Genomic DNA, 19,724 nt, shown 5'->3' on the forward strand with positions numbered 1-19,724 from the left:
GTTATTGACTTTTAAATACCATCCGCAGGTATTTATCTACCCGCGGGTGGTCAATGCATTCCTATGGGGTGCGGATCCGCGTGCGGGTGATCCACTGCGGATTTTAATTCTTCTTTTCCCCGTGGACATGAGGCCTTATTCATTTCGCTGCTTATTGGAGGAAGAAAACTTTATTGACATTCTTTGTGGGTTTTTTTGTTATAGAAATTGGTGGATACTAGACAATTGTTAATTAGTCACTGATGAAAGAAAAAAAACACGAAACATAAAATTGAATGGTCTACTTTCTTTCTTTTCTCTGACTGAGTATAAGGAATTGGCAGTTATACATATTAGCAGACTGCATTTAACCCCTTTAGTGTCACGACCGGAAAATCTCCGGGGCTTGCTGCGCTGACCATGCAGTTAAACCCTGGAAGATTTCCGTGGACAGCTCTAGTGCTGAAATGTGCAGAGCACTGAGCTGTCATCTGCAAACTTCCATGGTTTTTATTGCATTGTTGACTCATTTAAAAAACCTGCCCTGTGAGGCATGATTTGGTAACAATAAACCTGTCACTGAAGGGTTAAAGGGGTTTTCCACTATTCTACACCATTCAGCTGTTTACTAGAGTTGTGTTTCTTTCTACACAACTCATAATGATTGTACCAGCTCAGCCTTAGGGCTTATTCACACGGCTGTAGGTGTTTTTACATGTGCCCACCGATGCCATAAAAACGCATGAATGAGCACACAAATCTAACCGTTGAGACGGCACAGGCCCAGTGCATGTATGCCGAGCTCGCATTGACGTCGGGCGGAGGGAGACAGTTTAGCTCTGCTAAGCTGTCTCCCACTTCTGGGCTCTCTGCAAGGGGAGGAGGCGGGATGGGGCGAGAGCCAGTGTGCTAAGCTCCCTCCCATTGCTGGCTGCTAACAAGTGGCGGAGAGGGAGCGGGGCACACCAGCTAAACTCTCCCTCACCTCCCTTCTCTCTGGCAGCTGTCATTGGTTCCCATAGGAGTCTATGGCAGCGGCCATATTCCGACCGGGAAAGATAGTTCCAGGACTATCTTTCCTGCCCGGCGTAAAAGCGCTCGGCGCTATATTTGCCGGCCGAGCGCTTTTACGCTGCGTGAATATGTTACATTGAAATCCAATGCATCAGATGGTAGCATATATCGACCGGCCGTGAAAATGGTGGCCGATATACGCTCGTGTGAATAAGCCCTTAGCCATCGAAACCTAGAGGTTGAATATATACTAATGCCACAGCAATGTAAATCACATTCAGTACTTATGCTTCCTTTAGCCTTGATTTTCCTTTTAAGCCCAGACAGATCTCTATGGACCTGACCTCTTTTAGCCAAACAACAGCAGTGATGCTTAGCTATTTTCCAGTGAGAATCAGCAGCACTGATCACTAAGGTCAGTGTTTCACAACAGACCTCGGTTAATAATTAGTGATGTGGATTGGCATAAGAACGAATAAACCACTAATTAATCCCACTGAGTGCAAACAGGGTGTTTTCAGACATACACTGCTGGCAATCCATAATAAGGTTCAGGAAAATTGTGTCAACTGTTGAGATATGGCAAGCAAGAGATATAGTGTAAAGGACGTCTCAAGCATTGCTTGGCAGTCAAGCACAAAAACTTTGAGGTAGCTGGCCATAAATTGAACAATCTCATAACTTTTAAAAAAAAATATATCAGGGGAGAATTAGAGTTTCAAAAGTATATTGTTACAAGGATGTAATTAATAGTATGCTTAGGCTATGAGCACCACTGCAACTATTTATTAGCTTCATTAACTCCTTAGTGACCGCCCTATAGTATTTTTAAGTCCTGCAGCTGCAGGACGTGTATGTAGGGAGATTGCGCTGCGACCTCCCTCCATACATCGCGGGTGTCAGCTATTTCTTACAGCTGACACCCACGGGCAACAGCCCCGAAAAAGCCGCGTGGCAGATTGGAGCTGTTAACCCTTTAAATGCCGCGACATTTAAATCCCCCTAACGATGTTTGGGGGCTCGGTATGGCCCTCCCATGACGAGATCACAGGAAGTCGTGTGGGTGTTATTGCAGCCGGGGGTCTTCTGAAAGGCCTCAGGGCTGTCTTGGCAGTATGCCTATCAAGCCATCCCCACCGGGTGGCCTGATAGACTGCCTGTCAGATTGTAGTATGATGTAATGCTATGGCATAGTGCAAGAGTGATCAAAGCACCGCATGCTGTGGTCCCCTAGGAGGACTAAAAGAAAATGTAAAAATAAGAACAATAAAAGTTTTATTAATTATTTTAAAAAGTTTAAAAAAAAAACCCATTTGCCATATTTACAATAAAAGAATCTATATACATATGCAAAAATACATATTTGATATAGCTGCATCTGATCTATCAAAGTAGTGCATTATTTACGCCGCACGGTGAACTTTGTCTGAAAAAAAAGAATGCCAGAAATTCGTTTTTTTGGTCAACCAGTCTCCAAGAAAAAATGTAATAAAAAGCGATCGAAAAGTTGTTTGTATTCAAAAATACTAACAGAAACTACAGGACGTACTGCACAAAATGAGCCCTCGCACAACTGTGCCGATGAAAAAATAAAAAAAAGCTATTGTGCGCAGAAGATGGGGACAGAAAATAATTTAAAAAAATTAAATATCTTAAAAAAAAATACAAATAGTACAGCGAAAAAAGAAACTTTATAAGTTTGGTATCGTAGTAATCGTACTGACATATAGAATAAAGTTATCGTGTCATTTTTGTTGCAGTTTGTGCGCCGCAGAAACAAGACGCGCTGAAAGATGGTGGAATGTCGTTTTTTCCCATTTCTCTCCACTTAGTATTTTTTAACAGTTTTTTAGTACATTATATGGTACAGTAAATAGTACAATTGAAAAATACAACTCGTCTAGCAAAAAACAAGCCCTCATACAGCTAGATCAATAGATAAATAAAGGAGTTACGATTTTTTTAAAGGAGGGATGAAAAAACAAAAATAAAAAAACAAAAAGCTTGGTCACTAAGGAGTTAATAAAACAGAGCCTGAAGCTGCAATCTGGTCTCCACTTTAGCAGGTTTCCAATCTATGTATTCCGGCATTTTCCGCACAAAATAGCATAAACGACTACGCTTTTCTGGCAGACCAAATGCAGGAATCCAACAGCAAGCTTCTAAAACGGAGTGTAAAGATTGCAGTTTTGGTCTCCGTTTTAGTAATGGTGGCCTACCGTTTTGTTTGGACACAGATTTCAGCCATCCAGATGGAGCTCTTGGACGGGACCATGACAGGGTTATGAACACAATATTAATGAAGCCCAATTCATAGAAACCAGGTTCTATTTTGGATTCGGGGTTTCCTAGGGGGCTTTCTCTTTCTGACATTATACAATGGCTCCATCTGCTGGCTAGAGTCAGTACTGCGGTATGGGACATGCTGGAGAGGCCACCGACAACAGAGCGGCCAGTAATATACAGTAAGAATACCCTACCGGACGTCTTCCGACATCAGAGCTGTTGAGCCTTCAATCACAATGTCTTCAGATGTCAGACAGTGGATTGGAAAGGTTAAAAGTAGTTCAGGAGAGAAAGGAAAGCATGCTTCTGCTATGAGATGATGGCGCCATCAAAATAGAAGTTGGCAAGACAAGCTCTACAAGCTAGAGACGGTGTAGAGAAGACGTACTTACATTTACCTAATCAGCCCCTGTGAATATGGGACAATAAAAAACATCAGAAAGTCATCGCTTCGTCTATCGACACTCGGGTTACAGTTGTATAAAAAAGATGAACATTAAGGGCTCATGTCCACTTGAAAAATACAATCCGCGCAGAATCTGCCGCAGATTTCCGCGGCGGATTCCGCGCGGATTTGCTTTAAATGGTATTTTTTGCATGCAGATATCCGCACACATTGCTATCAATGTGATAGCAATGATGCCGATCCGCGCGGAATCCGTGGCAGAATGAAGCATGCCGCGTTTTTTCTCCCGCGCGTGAAAAACGCAATTCTTTTAAAATGGCCAATGATTCCCTATGGGCAAAATCCGCTGCGGAATCCGCAATTCCATTTAGCTAGTGGACATGAGGCCTTAAAAATAAAACATTATTTAAAAACAAAAACACATATAAATGCATACAAACCTTCATAGTCCCAAAGTGCCTCGAAAGGTTCTCCCACTGGGCCTGAGGGTGCGGGAGGGTCATTGAAAAATGGGGCAGAAACATCCATCTGTAACCCTCCAGGTGCTGGTTTCAGACAGATTGTCACCGGCTCATGTGCTATGGGGGCGCCGTTCCATTCATTCTGAATTGTACATTCCATCTAAACCAAGAAAAATAAAATTGGTGTTTTACAAAACTATGCTAGCAACGCTCAGAAAAACATTTCTAAAGACATGACAGAAATTGCAGGTATAAGAAGTAGATAAATGATGGTTTCTGTAATGCTGGCAGAAATACTACAGCACAACACCACTCAGAATGGTTGCAGAATTTAAGGCTATCTGGATACTTTTTACTATAATGTAACATTCTGCTAATGTATGGATTCCTGAGCAGAACTCCCTAGAACCTGGCCAGCAGACAGCGGAGTCCGCGTTGTCACTTTTACAGCCGCCTGCTCAGGAATGCTTGGTACAAAGATCACACAAAATATTAAAAAATCTATAGAATGCTTTACCCTCCCATGGGATGGAAATAGTAGGAGTCGGGGGTTCCCCGGAGTGGAAACATATATTTCACGGATTCCCTCACCGTTATAAATCACTGCTCTGATGAAAAGAGCTGTAACTCACATCCAAGTCTACTTCCAATCAGTCCAGGCCCAAGAGTCACGGCAGTCACAACGATCCAATCGGGTAAATGTGCAACCATTAATACGTGTTCTCTGGACTCCTTTCCATAACATTAATATTGCCATTATAATGCTGTTATCAGTTGTAGGCCACATTTTATACAAAAGTTTACAATAAATAAATTGGTCTATCAAAGTAACATTTCATCCAGTCAGGATTTGCATGAGAATTTGCTGCATTGAAGTTTATGGCGCTAATTTCAGCTTGGAATCCATTCAAATAATGAGCATGTTGCAGATTATAAAATTGTGGTAGAGTCATTATTTTGCACAGATTACTTTGGGGCACGTGGATGAAGCAAAAAATATCCTGCTCACATTGCCGATGCAGATGCTGACAGAAATCTCTATTTGTGAACATACTTTTAACCCTTTCCAATCCAATTTGTATCCAGATTTTCCTAGGGGGCTTACTCTTTTCCTGCCATTATACAACGGTGCTATCTGCTGGCTAAAGCCAGTACTGCATGAGGTGACACGGATGGGCTCCGAAAGTAGAGAGGCTGGCAATATACAGTAAGAGAGCCCCGACGGACGCCTTCCAACATCAGAGCTGTACAGCCTTAAATCATAATGTCTTCAGACGTCAGACAGTGGATTGGAAAGGGTTAAACTTCTCCAAGTAATTGCACTCTGGATAAGTATACTAGGGCATGGCCCGGTGTACAGTATATATATTTAGTGAGCACTGCTTTGAATGATCTGGGTAAAGTATACTGGGTCATTCCAGAACAAATCACCCGACCATCCCAGAGTTTTACGAAGCTTTGCACATTTGTTTGTTACTAGAATCTATATAAAAATCTCAATTTGGTCATGGAATCACCACTACAGGGGGGACGGGTCAATTTTCCAAAAATCACAGAGAACCATAGCTTTTGATCATTCAGATTTCGGAAACTATTGGGTGTAGGAAGATGTGCAAGGTGCCACTCTGCTCCTAATATGTGGATAGTAGAACTGGAACAACAATGTCAACATTTTTGTGTAAACTGAGCTACACCAGGGAGAAAGCTGAAAAAATGTATAGATATGTCCCATACACTGAGGTTTCTTATCACAAAATTTCAGGAAGGTGCTTTTTGTAGTTAAGAAAAAAATATTGATGTTGACCAACTCTATACTGACAATGATTTTAGTGGCATCAACAACTATGACCAAATACACCTCAATGTGCTTTATATAATAATCAGATTGTTGAACATTTGTTCAGCTAAATAATCAATAATTTAATGTCATTAAATGAATTTAAATTAAAAACATGTAATAAATCTTCAAAGAATACCTTTCTGAAATGTTGTGGTAAGAAGCTTTCAATATATGGGGCGCCTATATACATTTTTTTCAGCTTTCTCTGTGGAGTGGTTTAGTTAAAAAAAAAATTTTAATGTCGTACTATAAAATATTTAAATTTGCCTCCTAAAATTTTATTTTACTCCTAAATTTTTGCTCATCTCAAGCGCACAGGGGTTCAACTCCCTTACTCAACAGACAGGGGTTAAGGCCACTCTCACACTTTTTACCGCAGCGTTTTGAACGGCACTGTAAATGCGGTATAATGCTCCCATTGACATGCGCTCGATCGCGGCGTTAGAAAATGACAGGATTTTTGACCGCTGTCTGCTCTATTTTGCCGCGTTTTCATGCTTTTAAACACACCTCATCACAATGATGGGGTACATTAAAAACGTCTGCTGGACGCAGCTTACTGCATCTGGAAAAGGCAGCGAGAGTGGCCTACTTCACATATACTTATGTGCCTTCATCTCTTCTCTCCTGACCTTGTAGTGGTCATATATCAGCTGACAAGAATGTTCAGCAGAAGGGAGAGATCACCTGAAAGCTGAAGGCCCTTTTACATGGGATGTTTATTGTTCTGAATCGCTCAGGAATTAGAACGTCAGTTGTACCATGTGACTGCATGCAGCGACTGAACCGGATTTATAAACAGCAGTTGTTCGCTTTTGCATGACTGTCTATTTGCTGTGAATGGAGGCTGGTGGAGGGAGAACGCTCCCCGCACGCCTCCGCCTCCAAGATGGCAGCACTTTGAGCAATGCCAACGTTACTTGCTCCTGTATAACAGCACAGGGGCACGCATCACTAGGATGAGTGTAAGGCATTGTTTGCCCAACGGCTGGTCCCATGTAAAAGGACTTTAAGCCCTCAGTGTAGCACAATGACTAATCTAAAGGGAGATGCTTTCTGCGGTTTGCTATATACAATGATATGGGGAAAGTGTAGAATCCAAACATGGGAAAAATGTTTATTGAAATCCTATTGAAAAAAAAAGATTTTCAGCCCAAAAAACTTTCATTTAAATAAATAAATGCTCCCAATGGTGTCCGTAACCTTTAAATATATTGACAAAATTACAGTTTCTTCACTGCACTGCATACTGCAAAGCTCTATTAATCATGTGGTTTACTACAGAGCTATTTGGAGACTATTCAATTCAATGGGAGAAAGCTGGACGACTATTCTGGGCTACCGCACTACAGATGGCATTGTGTATCTTCTGGCCAGCCACAGTCTCTTCACATTAGCTGATAGCCAAAGGTCGTGGGCAACAATCTGCCACTGATGTCGTATCCTGAGGATAGGCGATCAATAGATTTTTTTTATTTTTTAAACAAAAAAGGTCTTTGATTCAACCACCTTTTACCCCTTACTGTAGCTCTTGGAGAAGTCATTAACACAGAGTTTCCCTTTCTTTTTCTCCCTGCACTGCGGTTGTATACTCAATAAAGACTGTCCGTGTGTTACTAGTTAAGTTAGATTGTGTGTGTCTATAATTGTGAGTTAGGCAAAAATCAGAGCATATTTTATTAGTAATCAATGCAAAACAACAGGTAACGCCAAAGGGTTCACTTTCTTTTTCTTGTAACCATTTGTAAAAATTCTATACTGTTTTGTGCTGTTCCTGAGTAGTACTGATCAGTTCATTTGAATCCCAAGCTACATCTATCTTGACAGGTGTCAGTAAGCTTCAGCCGCCCTTTGACAAACATTGACACTGAAGATGTACAAGGCTTTTCTGAAAGCAAATGTGAAAAATAAAATGTGACAAAATGCCCTCTTGTAAGAGCCCATCAGCAAATCGCCAACCTGCAGCGAATTCACTGAAAACTTACTGGGTATCTCAATCTACTTTCTTTTACTGTTCAGCACTTATAAATAAATGTAAGGATATGTTAACATGTTGCATGCCATATTGGGGAGCATTTCGTAAGACCGCCATTTCATATGCTGGTCATAGTGCTGCGCCTGCTGGAGTAAGCATGTGGCAAATGGCACCACAGTATGCCAACCTTTTCATGGCAAGACTGGAGAGTGAGTTCTGGGCTCCTGCTCCAGCAAACCATTGGCCTACTTCCGCTACATTGATGACATCATAATCATCTGGACCAACACCGAACAAGAACTAATTCCATGAGGGATTCAATGCATTCCACCCCACCATAAACCTGATATTAAGCTACTCATATACCGAAATCAACTTTTTGGACACCACCATAAAAATTTCAAACAACTCAATATCAGACAGGCCGAAAACCGATTGATCGGCCCACATACCTCAGATGGGACAGCTTCTACTCTAAACACATCAAAAATCAATTGTCTACAGACAGGCCATCAGATCCAACGGATCTGCTCCAGCTTAACAGACAGAGAGGAACATCTATACCATCGTAAAAAGACATTTATAAATCAGGGCTACCATCCCACCTCAATTGATGACCAAATCACCAGAGCCACCAGGATACCCAGGAATCAACCACTCCAATACACAGAGAAGGAAGGAAGCAGACGTGTGCCTCTAGTAGTGACCTACAATTCACAGCTAGAGGTACTAAGGAAAACCGCAAGAAAACTCCACCATACCCTGCACAAGGATGACGGTCTGAAAACCATATTCCTGGACCCTCCACTTCTGTTCCTCCAAATGTAAGGAACTTTATAATCAGGAGTGCATTGCCCTCTGTTACCCAAAAAGGAATTTATCCCTGTATGGTAAGGAGCTGTAAGACCTGCTCACATGTACTGACTGCGGACAGGATACAAATCCCCAACACACAGCAGGACTATAAGATCCCAGGGACATTTTACATGTTCCACGTCCAATGTTGTGTGCCTGATCCAATGCAGTAAATGTCCTGTTGGTGCCCTTTATATTGGAGAAACAGGACGAAAACTGAAATCCAGGATGAGATCTCATTGCCACACAATTAAAGAAAGAAAGATAGAATTACCTGTAGCCGAGCACTTTTCTAGTCATGGACACAACAAAGAAGATATGAAAGTTATGATATTGAAGGGAGGTTTCAAGTCACAAAGCCATAGAAGAATTTGGGAATATAAATTTATAACCACTTTTGACGCTTTCAATAGAGGGCTAAATTCTTCACAAGGATTCATGCGTGAATGGGAAGTATGAGACATCTACAGCACAGATAAAACTGCCAGCCTGGTGACCCCCCCCCCCCCCAACACTAATTTAAGGACCATAAAACCTTCACTCCTTTACCAGTGACTATTTCAAGATGTCTGTATTTCTCTTGTAGTATTCTTTTAAGTGCAAATAATTCACATCCATGTCTGTGCCTTGTCATAAGTATGTGTGTAAAATATATGCATGCCTCATCGGATCCATTTAATTTAAGCCTGATGCAGAACCCTGTGTTGGTTTGAAAGCTCGCATTAACATTATGTATTTTTGGTAGTCATTAAAAAGGTATCACATCTACAAGATTACATGGTTTCTCTTGCTGGGACCAATCGAATTTATGAAGACACACACCTCATGCATCTTGGGCCAGCAATTTAGCAGCGATTCATACACCACCAATATTTGCACCAGTTTCTGGTATAGAATATAGAAAATTGGGCCATGGGTGACCTTCCCCCTTTTGCCAAGTCCCATTCCTTTTTAGAAGTGATGAAGCCAGCAGAAAAAGGACAAAAATTCCAAAACCTCTTGTGCAAGTAAGGCTTTATGCAGTGTGTGTGTGTGAACATTGTTGGATTTGGTGACCCACAATGGAGCGGACTTCTTAATTCTGTACTAAGCTTATACAGAATAAAACTAAAGGGGGTAGGTGAAACGTCCCCAAATTTTTCACAGTGGTGTCCAACTTGTTAACCCTTTCCAATCCACTGTCTGACGTCTGAAGACATTATGATTTAAGGCTGTACAGTTCCGATGTTGGAAGACGTCTGTTGGGGTTCTCTTACTGTATATTGCCTGCTGCTCTACTGTTAGAGCCTATCCAACGTGTCACCTCATGCAGTACTGGCTTTAGCCAGCTGTAAGGAGAATTTATATGTTTATCAAAGAGAAGATGATCCCAGATCTCGCGCAGAAGTCTGGGCCCAGGAGAAATACAAATCACACCAGCCTGTGCGGTATCAGATGATTTCTACTTTATTCTAAGGTGTTCGCAGCTTATGTACCATAAATGACATCACAGGAAAAGTATATACCTCCAAGATTAATAAGAATACACAATAGGCTAAAACAAAAAATGATTAACATAAGTTACACCTCTTAAGGTGTAACTATAACATACAATAAACCCGTTATGAATTCAGGAAAAAGGAATGCAAGAGAGGTCTGGAAGTCTGTCCTACTTCCTGTCTGCCCCATCAGTAAACATGCATACATGGGTGGTCTAGGAGACCTGTCTTATCTCTTGTCTGTCCCATGGGAAAAAATGCACTGCTATAGAAGGGTTCCGTTTAACCCCTTCACTACTTATACTAGTATCATGCTATATATTTCTAGTCTACAATGCAATAAAAGAACAACTAATTGATACATTGATCTACAATTCTCTTAACACCAGCATATAGCGCCATTGTATAACGGCAGAAAAAGAGTAAGCCCCCTAGGAAAATCAGGATACAAATTGGATTGGAAAGGGTTAAGACCCTTTTCTCTTCCTTACACCATTCCATGCCTGCCAAACTTTACACCAATATTTTGAATGATAAAAGTAGTGGACTCTGGTAATAAGTATGGTGTATATTCTGACTCCCTAGCCCCACTTCCTGCGAGTAGAGTTTTGGAATGGTTTTCACAGCGTTTTTGAATGCACCCCATTATTGTGATGGGTGATGAGGTTTTGTTAAAAAGTGCTAAAACGCGGAAAAATACAGCAGACAGCAATGGCAAATCATGGCATTAGAAATGCTGCGTTTGAGTGCAGCTCTGTAAAGCCCTATAAAGCATCCAGTGTGAGAGCGGCCTAGCATGTAGAATTTACCTGCAGATTCCACACAGATTCTGAATCAAATATGATGCTAAATCCGCACAAATACACAAATAATTGTTCCATTCATTTTAATGGAAATCCACACCATAGCCTATATGACGCGAATTGAAATCTGCATGTGGTTAAGGAAGAAGTGACATACCACTTGTTGACAGAGACTCTGTATCCAGAAATACACATTGAAAAAGAGCTAACCCGTGTGCAGATCCACGGCAACTCAGCCACGATTTTCTACCATGGACTATTAGGAAAATCCTTGTAGCAAAAAAACAACATGCATCCACTTCATAATCTGTGGCAGAAAATGGTGGATTCCGATGTGTGAATATGTCCTTCTAGAAAGTCTTTTTTCAGAAGGCATCCAGCACAGTGGAAACTAATGTAATACTCAGAATGCAATAGATCCTATCAAAAGTAATTAGACACCTGGGAAAGAATGAAGAGTAGTATTTATTTGTATATGTTTATACTTTGTGAAGCCTCCTTTGGCCCTAATGACATTGGATCTTCTCCGTGGCATACTTTCTACTAATGCCTGATACACTTCAGCTGGTATTTCCCTCCACTGATCCTGCAAATATCCTGTGATTGGATAGAGCGTCGGCCAATCACAGCTGGCGCTCCATAAACCAATCACAGCCCTTCAGAATGACATCACTGGCTGTGATTGGTTTTTCCTCATGATTTAGGTAATAAACAGTTTTCTTCTTTTTTGCTTTCTTACTATTAACTACACCTCTCCTTCACCACCGCTCTAACTACACTCACTCTTCTTCACTGCTATATCAGCTGCTAATTGAACCCTCCAGAACTGGGCAGGTGTATATATGGACTCTGAGTCTTTCCAAGAGCATAGAGCTCAGGGGCCAGAGAGGTGCATCAGAATGCAGAGTCATTGTGTATACACTCTGGTTTTTGTATTTTGGGCTTGTTGGTTCTCCATTCACCACCTACATTTTAGAGATAACCTTAAAAGGGAACATAACTGTATAATAAAAATACAGTTTTACAAAACTATATTATTGCTGCGGATTCCGCAGCAATAACCCTTCATAGCATGCTATGGAAAAACTCTTCTTCATGCACACGAGCAGAAACAAATTGCAGTTTCCACTTTCTGATAAAAAATTTTGCAGCATGCTCCATTTTCCTGTGATTCCACACAGACAACTTCCATTGAAGTCAGTGGAAGCTGTCCAATCCGCGCCCGTCCGCAGTTGACAGTGCAGATGGGCCGCGGAAAAGCAGTAGTTTTAAAAATAAATTTGTACTGTGCATGTCCAATGGTGAGCCGTGCGTACCATCCGTAGTACAGATAAACAAGACACAGACATGTACACAGGGTCGCTGGCCCCATGCGAAATCCATGTGGGATTTCCCATGCGGAATCCGTGCGTGCCTGTGTGCATTCGGCCTAATACTGTGCAGCTCTCTTAAACTATAGCTGACACCTTCAAGGGTCTAAACCTTATTTAGCATGGATTAAGACATGTGACATGATTAGAGATGAGCGAGCGTACTTGCTAAGGCAAATTACTCGAGCGAGTATTGCCATTTTCGAGTACATGCCCGCTCATACCAAAAGATTCGGGGGCCGGTGGGTTGTGGGAGTGTGCATGGGGGAGCAGGGGGGGGGGGGGGGAGAGAGCGCTCTTCCCCGCTGCTCCCCGCCCCCAGCTGGCCCCGAATCTTTTGGCACGAGCGGGTATGTACTCGAAAATGGCAATACTCGAGTAATTTGCCTTAGCGAGTACGCTCGCTCATCTCTAGACATGATCCATTCTGATGGAACTGCCCAAATACTTTCTTTTCAATTATTTTTATAGGGTTTTATAAAAAACTAAAGAATAAAAGAAAGTTGACATATTTGTTGTGTTAGAATACAAATACTTTCGATGGGATAGTGCAATACGAAAGGAAATTAGGACCAATGAGGACATATTCTTGAATAAGTCGCAACACGTTGCTAATTACTACCAGTATCCTTCTATTTATATATGTGATATGACACATCTAAAATTGTCACATTTATCAACTTGCAGGAGAACAAGGTTGGATCAAAAGGTCTTATGTGTTCCAGAAAGGTACAGCTAATACCGGAGTGGAAGGCTCTGAATCAAATGGCTTTAAATGTATCTGTCACTCAATATTAGCAGCATTTATGCGGATACAGCTGTGGTGAAGGCTACTAGTCTCTGAGAATCACATTGTACCGCGCTATACCTGCCTCCTAGGTAAAAGTTGTGAATGAGAATTCCTGCTAGCAGAGTATCAAGCTGTCTGTAGCGGCTGGAGCTCACACATATAGTAACAGCACAAAATGTGTCTCCAAGTAACACTGCATGTGATTTGGTTGCTGGCTGTGCGCCATTAAGATCTATCTATATTGAGGGATACCGCAATTCTTTCCCATCCTTCAGGTATAAAATAAATTGTTAACTGCAGAAGGAAACAGATGGGGGAAAAAATGACTGTTTCATAAACTCAAAAGCCCAAATGCCATTGTTCTTAAAGGGACAATAGTCTGAAATATTACTTATACATTCAAAATGGTTTGTAGACCTCTCCTCGCTGAATAAAATATAAAGGTTGGGAACAGATGCTTTATTCATGTAACACTGAAAAGTATTTGACTTTCTTATGATAATATAGCAACAATGCCTTAGTAATATATGCCTGATTTAACATTTTATACAGATAAGAAACCAGAACTCAATTTAGAAAAAGTGTCATTTTTGCAGTTTCTAATCAGCAAAGAAGGGGCAATATTCACCTAATCCACAAAAAAATTAATCTGGTGCAAGCACAGTTTTTTTCAGCACAGCAAATATAGCATTCATCTAATATAAATAAGCCTACATGCTTTTTCTTGCACTGCACTTTGACCCCTTTGCTGTAACTTTGGTGTATGATGTTGGTGTCATTAGATGACACACATGCTCACCAATGCCGTGAAAATCATCAAATGTGAGTGTAATACATTCAGGGAGTGTCAGGCGGTTTGGGAGTTACAGTGTTAAGTCTATGGGCGGCGCTGCTGTGCTTCAGGCATGCGCTGGAATGAGTGAAGCGTTGCTAAGCAACACAGCATACACTGCTAAGCTGCACCACACACTGCCGAACCAGGAGCGATAGAGAGACAGAGAGATAGACTGAGAGAGAGCGATAGAAAGACAGAGAAAGTGATAGGGACAGGGAGAGCGATAGACAGAGAGAGCAATAGAGACAGTGAGAGAAAGAGCGATAGAGACAGAGAGAGACAACGATAGAGAGACAGAGAGCAATAAAAAGACAGAGTGAGAGCGATAGAGCAATAGAGAAAAAAGGGCGCCAGCACACAAGTGGAAATTCCGTGGCGGGATTTCCGCCGCTGGAAGCCTGCATAGGATTGCGTTAACAAACGCAATCCTATGCAGACGGCTGCGGTTTGGCCGCGCGAAATGTCGCAAACAAATCGCGGCATGTCGTATTTCTGTGCGGGGCTCGCAGAGCGCACATCAAACAGCCAGAGCCGCGGGTGAGTACGCGCTGGTCCCTGCAGGCGCTCTGGTCGGCTCCCGCAGCGAGAATCCTTGCCGCCGGATCCGACCCGCCCGTCTGCAGGCGGCCAAAAACAGTGAGAGAAAGAGCAATAGAAACACAGAGACAACGCGATAGCAAGACAGAGAGAGAGACAGAAAGAGAGAGATGGTGAGACAGACAGAGAGAGAGAGGAATAGAGAGACAGAGAGAGCAATAGAGACAAATAGAGAGATAGCAATAGAGAGACAGAAAGTGATACAGACAAAACGAGAGCGATAGACAGACAGAGCGCAAGCATTAGAGAGACAGAGATAGCGATAGAGAGACAAAGAGAAAGCGATAGAGAGACAGAGAGAAAGAGCAATAGAGACAGAAAGACAGAGCTATAGAGTGAGAGACAGAGAGAGAGAAAGACAAACAGAGAGAAAGAAAGACAAAGAGAGAAAGAAAGACAAACAGAGAGAGAGAAAGACAAACAGAGAGAGAGAAAGACAAACAGAGAAAGACAGAGAAACAGGGACAAAGACAGAGAAACAGAGAGAAAGACAGAGAAACAGAGAGAAAGACAGAGAAACAGAGAGAAAGACAAACAGAGAGAAAGACAGAGAAACAGAGAGAAAGACAGAGAAACAGAGAGAAAGACAGAGAAACAGAGAGAAAGACAGAGAAACAGAGAGAAAGACAGAGAAACAGAGAGAAAGACAGAGAAACAGAGAGAAAGACAGAGAAACAGAGAGAAAGACAGAGAAACAGAGAGAAAGACAGAGAAACAGAGAGAAAGACAGAGAAACAGAGAGAAAGACAGAGAAACAGAGAGAAAGACAGAGAAACAGAGAGAAAGACAGAGAAACAGAGAGAAAGACAGAGAAACAGAGAGAAAGACAGAGAAACAGAGAGAAAGACAGAGAAACAGAGAGAAAGACAGAGAAACAGAGAGAAAGACAGAGAAACAGAGAGAAAGACAGAGAAACAGAGAGAAAGACAGAGGAACAGAGAGAAAGGCAGAGGAACAGAGAGAAAGACAGAGGAACAGAGAGAAAGACAGAGAAACAGAGAGAAAGACAGAGAAACAGAGAGAGAGAGAGACACAGAGAAACAGAGCGTGAGAAAGACAAACAGAGGAAAAGACAGACAAGCAGAGAGAAAGACAGACAAGCAGAGAGAAAGACAGACAAGCAGAGAGAAAGACCTGTAGGCTTTTTTATATTAGATCTGCTCCAAATACAAAATGATGCTCTAAATAAGCACCTTACAATACAGATTTAGAAGTTCACAACCACCACCCTTGAAACATTTTATGTTTGTGTAGCGAACATCGGGTCAATCTAGTTTTATAAATTAGGGTGCCTAATACTGTCTTTAGAAATGTGCTTCATTAAGCAAGCATTCAGTGAACTCAGCAAAAGAAAAGGCTTGTTTGTTGTTGATGTCCATAAAATAACGTTTTCTTTATTTCCTCACATATAACAGTAAAATGCTCCCGATGACAAACTGGCAGCACGACAGGTTAAACTACGGCCCCAAGCAACTAATACTTAGCCTTTCTACAATAATTCCATGTACGGTACCAAAATAGCTCGATATGCTCAAGGCTAAGAAATGTGAAGTCTAGGAATTGTTAGGAAGATGCAATGGACACATTTTTACATGCAGCTACTGAAAACACTACATACCTACTTGTGGAAAGTTTTAATAAACTAGTCATAACTAAGTCACACAGAGAGAACGCCTGTGACAGCCGCTGGCCTCGGATCACTCTCACCTCCCAACTGTGCCAGTCATAGCCAATGGCATCCTCAGTGTCCCCAGCGTGGTAGATCACGCACCATCTTCCCTGCTGTTAGTGTCAGGCGTAGAGTGTGTGTATGCGCCTGGCCTGCCTCCTAAGCCCTTAGTGGGGAAGCATGTTTGCGCAGTAATGGCCAACTAATTTTTCAGCTTTTTTCATCTTCGTATTGCAGGAGCCATAAGTTTTTAATTTTTCTGTCGACATAGCCATATGAGGGCTTTTTTGCGTGACAATTTGTATTTTTTAATGGGTATCATTTTTGGGTACATATAATGTACTGTCAAATTTTTACTAATTTTTTTGGGTGGGATTAGGAAAAAATAAATTCGGCGATTTGTGTTTTGGATTTTATTTTTATGGTGTTCAGTAAAAGCCGGCGCTCGATCATTCTCAGCCATTCATTGAATGACATCACTGAATGGCTGTGATTGGTTTATCTCTCTCTCTCCCCTGCCTGCCAGACAAAAGATTTGCCAATGACGCGCGCTGCGTTGCGGCGGGGAGGGGTCAAAACAGACACGTCACAGCGGGGAGGAGCCGAAAACTGGGGCGGGGTCGAACACGGCATGATGCTCGTTAGAGTAATGAGCACCATCGAGTACGCTAATAGTCAAACGAGCATCAAGCTCGGCAGAGTATGTTCGCTCAACTCTACTGGTGCTCGATCCAATCACAGCGCTTCCTTACACAGCGCTGACGGTGGGGGAATTCAAAACCGAGCAGGGAGATAACAGTGGGGAGAATTCTCAAGCAGCTTGCCACACCGCCCGGGAGACCATCGCACCGGGGACACAGACGCAGGCTGGGAGAGGAGTATTGCATTTTTTCTTAACCTAGTATATACTCGAGTAAATAAGTTTTGCCAGTATTTTGTGGTAAAACTTATTGACTCAGCTTATACTCGGGTCGGCTTATACTCGAGTATATACGGTAGGTTTTTGCTACGTTTTCACTTTTTGCAGGATGAGTTGTACTTTATAAATGGTACAATTTTTTTGATCCCTGCAACATTTTGATCGATTTCTATTATGCATTTTGTAAAGCGAGAAAGGCCAAATTAGCTATTTTCGTCATTTTTTTCTTGACTTGCACTGTGCAAATTAAATAATGTACAATTTTTTTTTTACTCCGGGTCATTAGAAACGCAGCAATACCACATGTGTAATTTTATTTTTTTACATAGCAAAGGGGGAGAGTTGGGGTTTTGATGTCTTTGTGTTTTTTTTTTTTACTATTTTTTAAAATACTTCTTAGCTTTTTATTTTTAGCCCACTGAGGAACTTCTAATTCCCTACTATAGTTCAGTATAGTACTGTATTAGAAAGCCTATGACGCTCAACCAGTGGCTATATTCAAGCCTCCGGATGCCAAAGCAATCCATTGGGACCCCGTGGTCACATCGCAGGAGTCCGATGGCTGAGAGAGGGAGTCTCCTTCCTCTGTTAGCGTTTTACATGCCGCAGTCGCACTGACCTCGGTATGTAACAAGTTAAACAGCAGGGATTCTTGGTTTCTTCGGTCCCTGATGTTAGAGCAAGTGCCTGTCTGTTATCCAATAGCTGAACACCCCCTCTGCCTGGCACGGTAGACCCTGGCCAGGATTTTGATTCAGCTGCTGTCAAAAGATGGCGCTACAGAATGAAGCCCCTTAACAGTTGCCGTCAAAAGACATATGGGCAGTCGTTAAGGGGTTAAAGGGCAGGCGCACACACACACACTCAGCTTTGCCATACAATCTAGATGTTTTCTGGGCTATTTAAGGCACCCTCCTCCAGTAGTGGGTACCTAAGCAATAGCTTTGGCTCAGGTTGGATCCACAAGGGAAAGGGTCCCTCTTTGTTAGCAGGTCTCTATAATAACTAAAAGAGGGGAGACCCGCAGAGCAGTCTTAGTGAGGCTAGCCATTTACTGTATTACAATAGAATGTATATGTATATGCTGATGTGTTTGCACTGTGCTGCTGGAAGATGGTAGACTGATCGCTGAGGATTCTGCACCATTGGCAGCTATACTCAGACTAGGACACTTACAGTAAATGATGATCAGAATTAAAAGCCCAATCTATATTATAATTAGTCTAAATTACAAGTACCAACACCAACCAATCGTTCATTTATGTGGTTTTATGACAAATCCTAACCTGCCCATCTGTGTGTAGCAGAAATAGAAATTATTCAGGCTACCAAATTTTTTTCCCAATGTTCATCTGTCCAGTTTTGCCAAAAATCTGTCCACAGAAGTTAACAGGAGAGGTGTGTAGGCCAAAGGTGCGTGACTCAGAGACCGCTTGTAGCCCCTGCTTCTGGAAATGGCCTTCACCTGTTTCATGGCCACAGCCCCCAGCAGTGGCACACAGATCAGTGTCTGGAGCCATGGCACAAATGGATGACGATGGTGTTATCAGATAGTAGTAGAGATAGTGTAGGTAGACAGACAATAACAAACTGACAATAAGTAACCCTAATGTTAGCTCTCCCTAAGGCCGAATGCCCACGGATGGATTTTTGCTGCAGGATTCGCAGCCAGACGCCCTCCGCAAATTCCGCAGCAATGTCCTTCCATAGACAAGCTAGGTTAAAAGATTCTCCCCTGCCCACGAGCAGAAATCACCTGCGATTTTCAGTCAATGGAAGCTGTCCAAGCCGTGATACTTCCACAGTGAGCAGTGAAAAAGTATCACGGGAATCCGCGTCATAGCGCTGCGTGTCATGTCCTGCACTGCGCATGCGCACCGGCTTGCTGGCCGAGACACTCGTGGTGGATACGGACAGGTGAGCATGAGGCCTAAGACTTTCTCTAACCTATCCCTGGCACTGAACCTAAAGCTCCATTTACACAGGACGACTGTCAGGCACACCATGCCCGACAATTATCTGTGCATGCACTCGCCCCCATGCTGTTGCACAGGAGTATCCTTGGCTTGCAGCGAGGCGGCTGGAGATTTCACTCCTCGCTCTCCCCCGCCCCTCTCCATTCACTTAGCACAGCGGCTGTTCAGTACTGAACGGCTGCTGTTTGCACTGAACGATGATCATGTACCTACACCATCTCTACCAATATCTGATAACACCATCATCATCCATTTGTGCTATCATCTGAATACACTCCCCACCATATTCCTGTCATCCAACGATAAGCTTCCACTTTTGAGTACCTACTAGTGTTGATATGCGCTTCATATTATTGTTCTTGTGACTGTCCGATTATTGCACAATTTGGTCCTACTGTTCATATAGGGGATATAGGAGTCCTGAGATTCATTGTTAGTACCCAGGAAAGGTGACTATTATAGATTAAGTCA

General features: G+C 42.3%; 1 protein-coding gene across 1 annotated transcript in view; it reads right to left on the reverse strand.

Annotated features, from left to right (window-relative positions):
• The window catches only part of LOC136572824 (UPF0462 protein C4orf33 homolog), a 70,175-nt gene that overhangs the window by 30,732 nt on the left and 19,719 nt on the right, over positions 1-19,724 (reverse strand). The window contains exon 2 of the mRNA XM_066573747.1: positions 4,126-4,306. Within this exon, the coding sequence (XP_066429844.1) occupies positions 4,126-4,306 (181 nt within the window). The remainder of the gene's footprint in view (positions 1-4,125; positions 4,307-19,724) is intronic.

Source organism: Eleutherodactylus coqui, chromosome 7, assembly GCF_035609145.1.
Source record: "Eleutherodactylus coqui strain aEleCoq1 chromosome 7, aEleCoq1.hap1, whole genome shotgun sequence".
Classification (NCBI taxonomy): domain Eukaryota; kingdom Metazoa; phylum Chordata; class Amphibia; order Anura; family Eleutherodactylidae; genus Eleutherodactylus; species Eleutherodactylus coqui.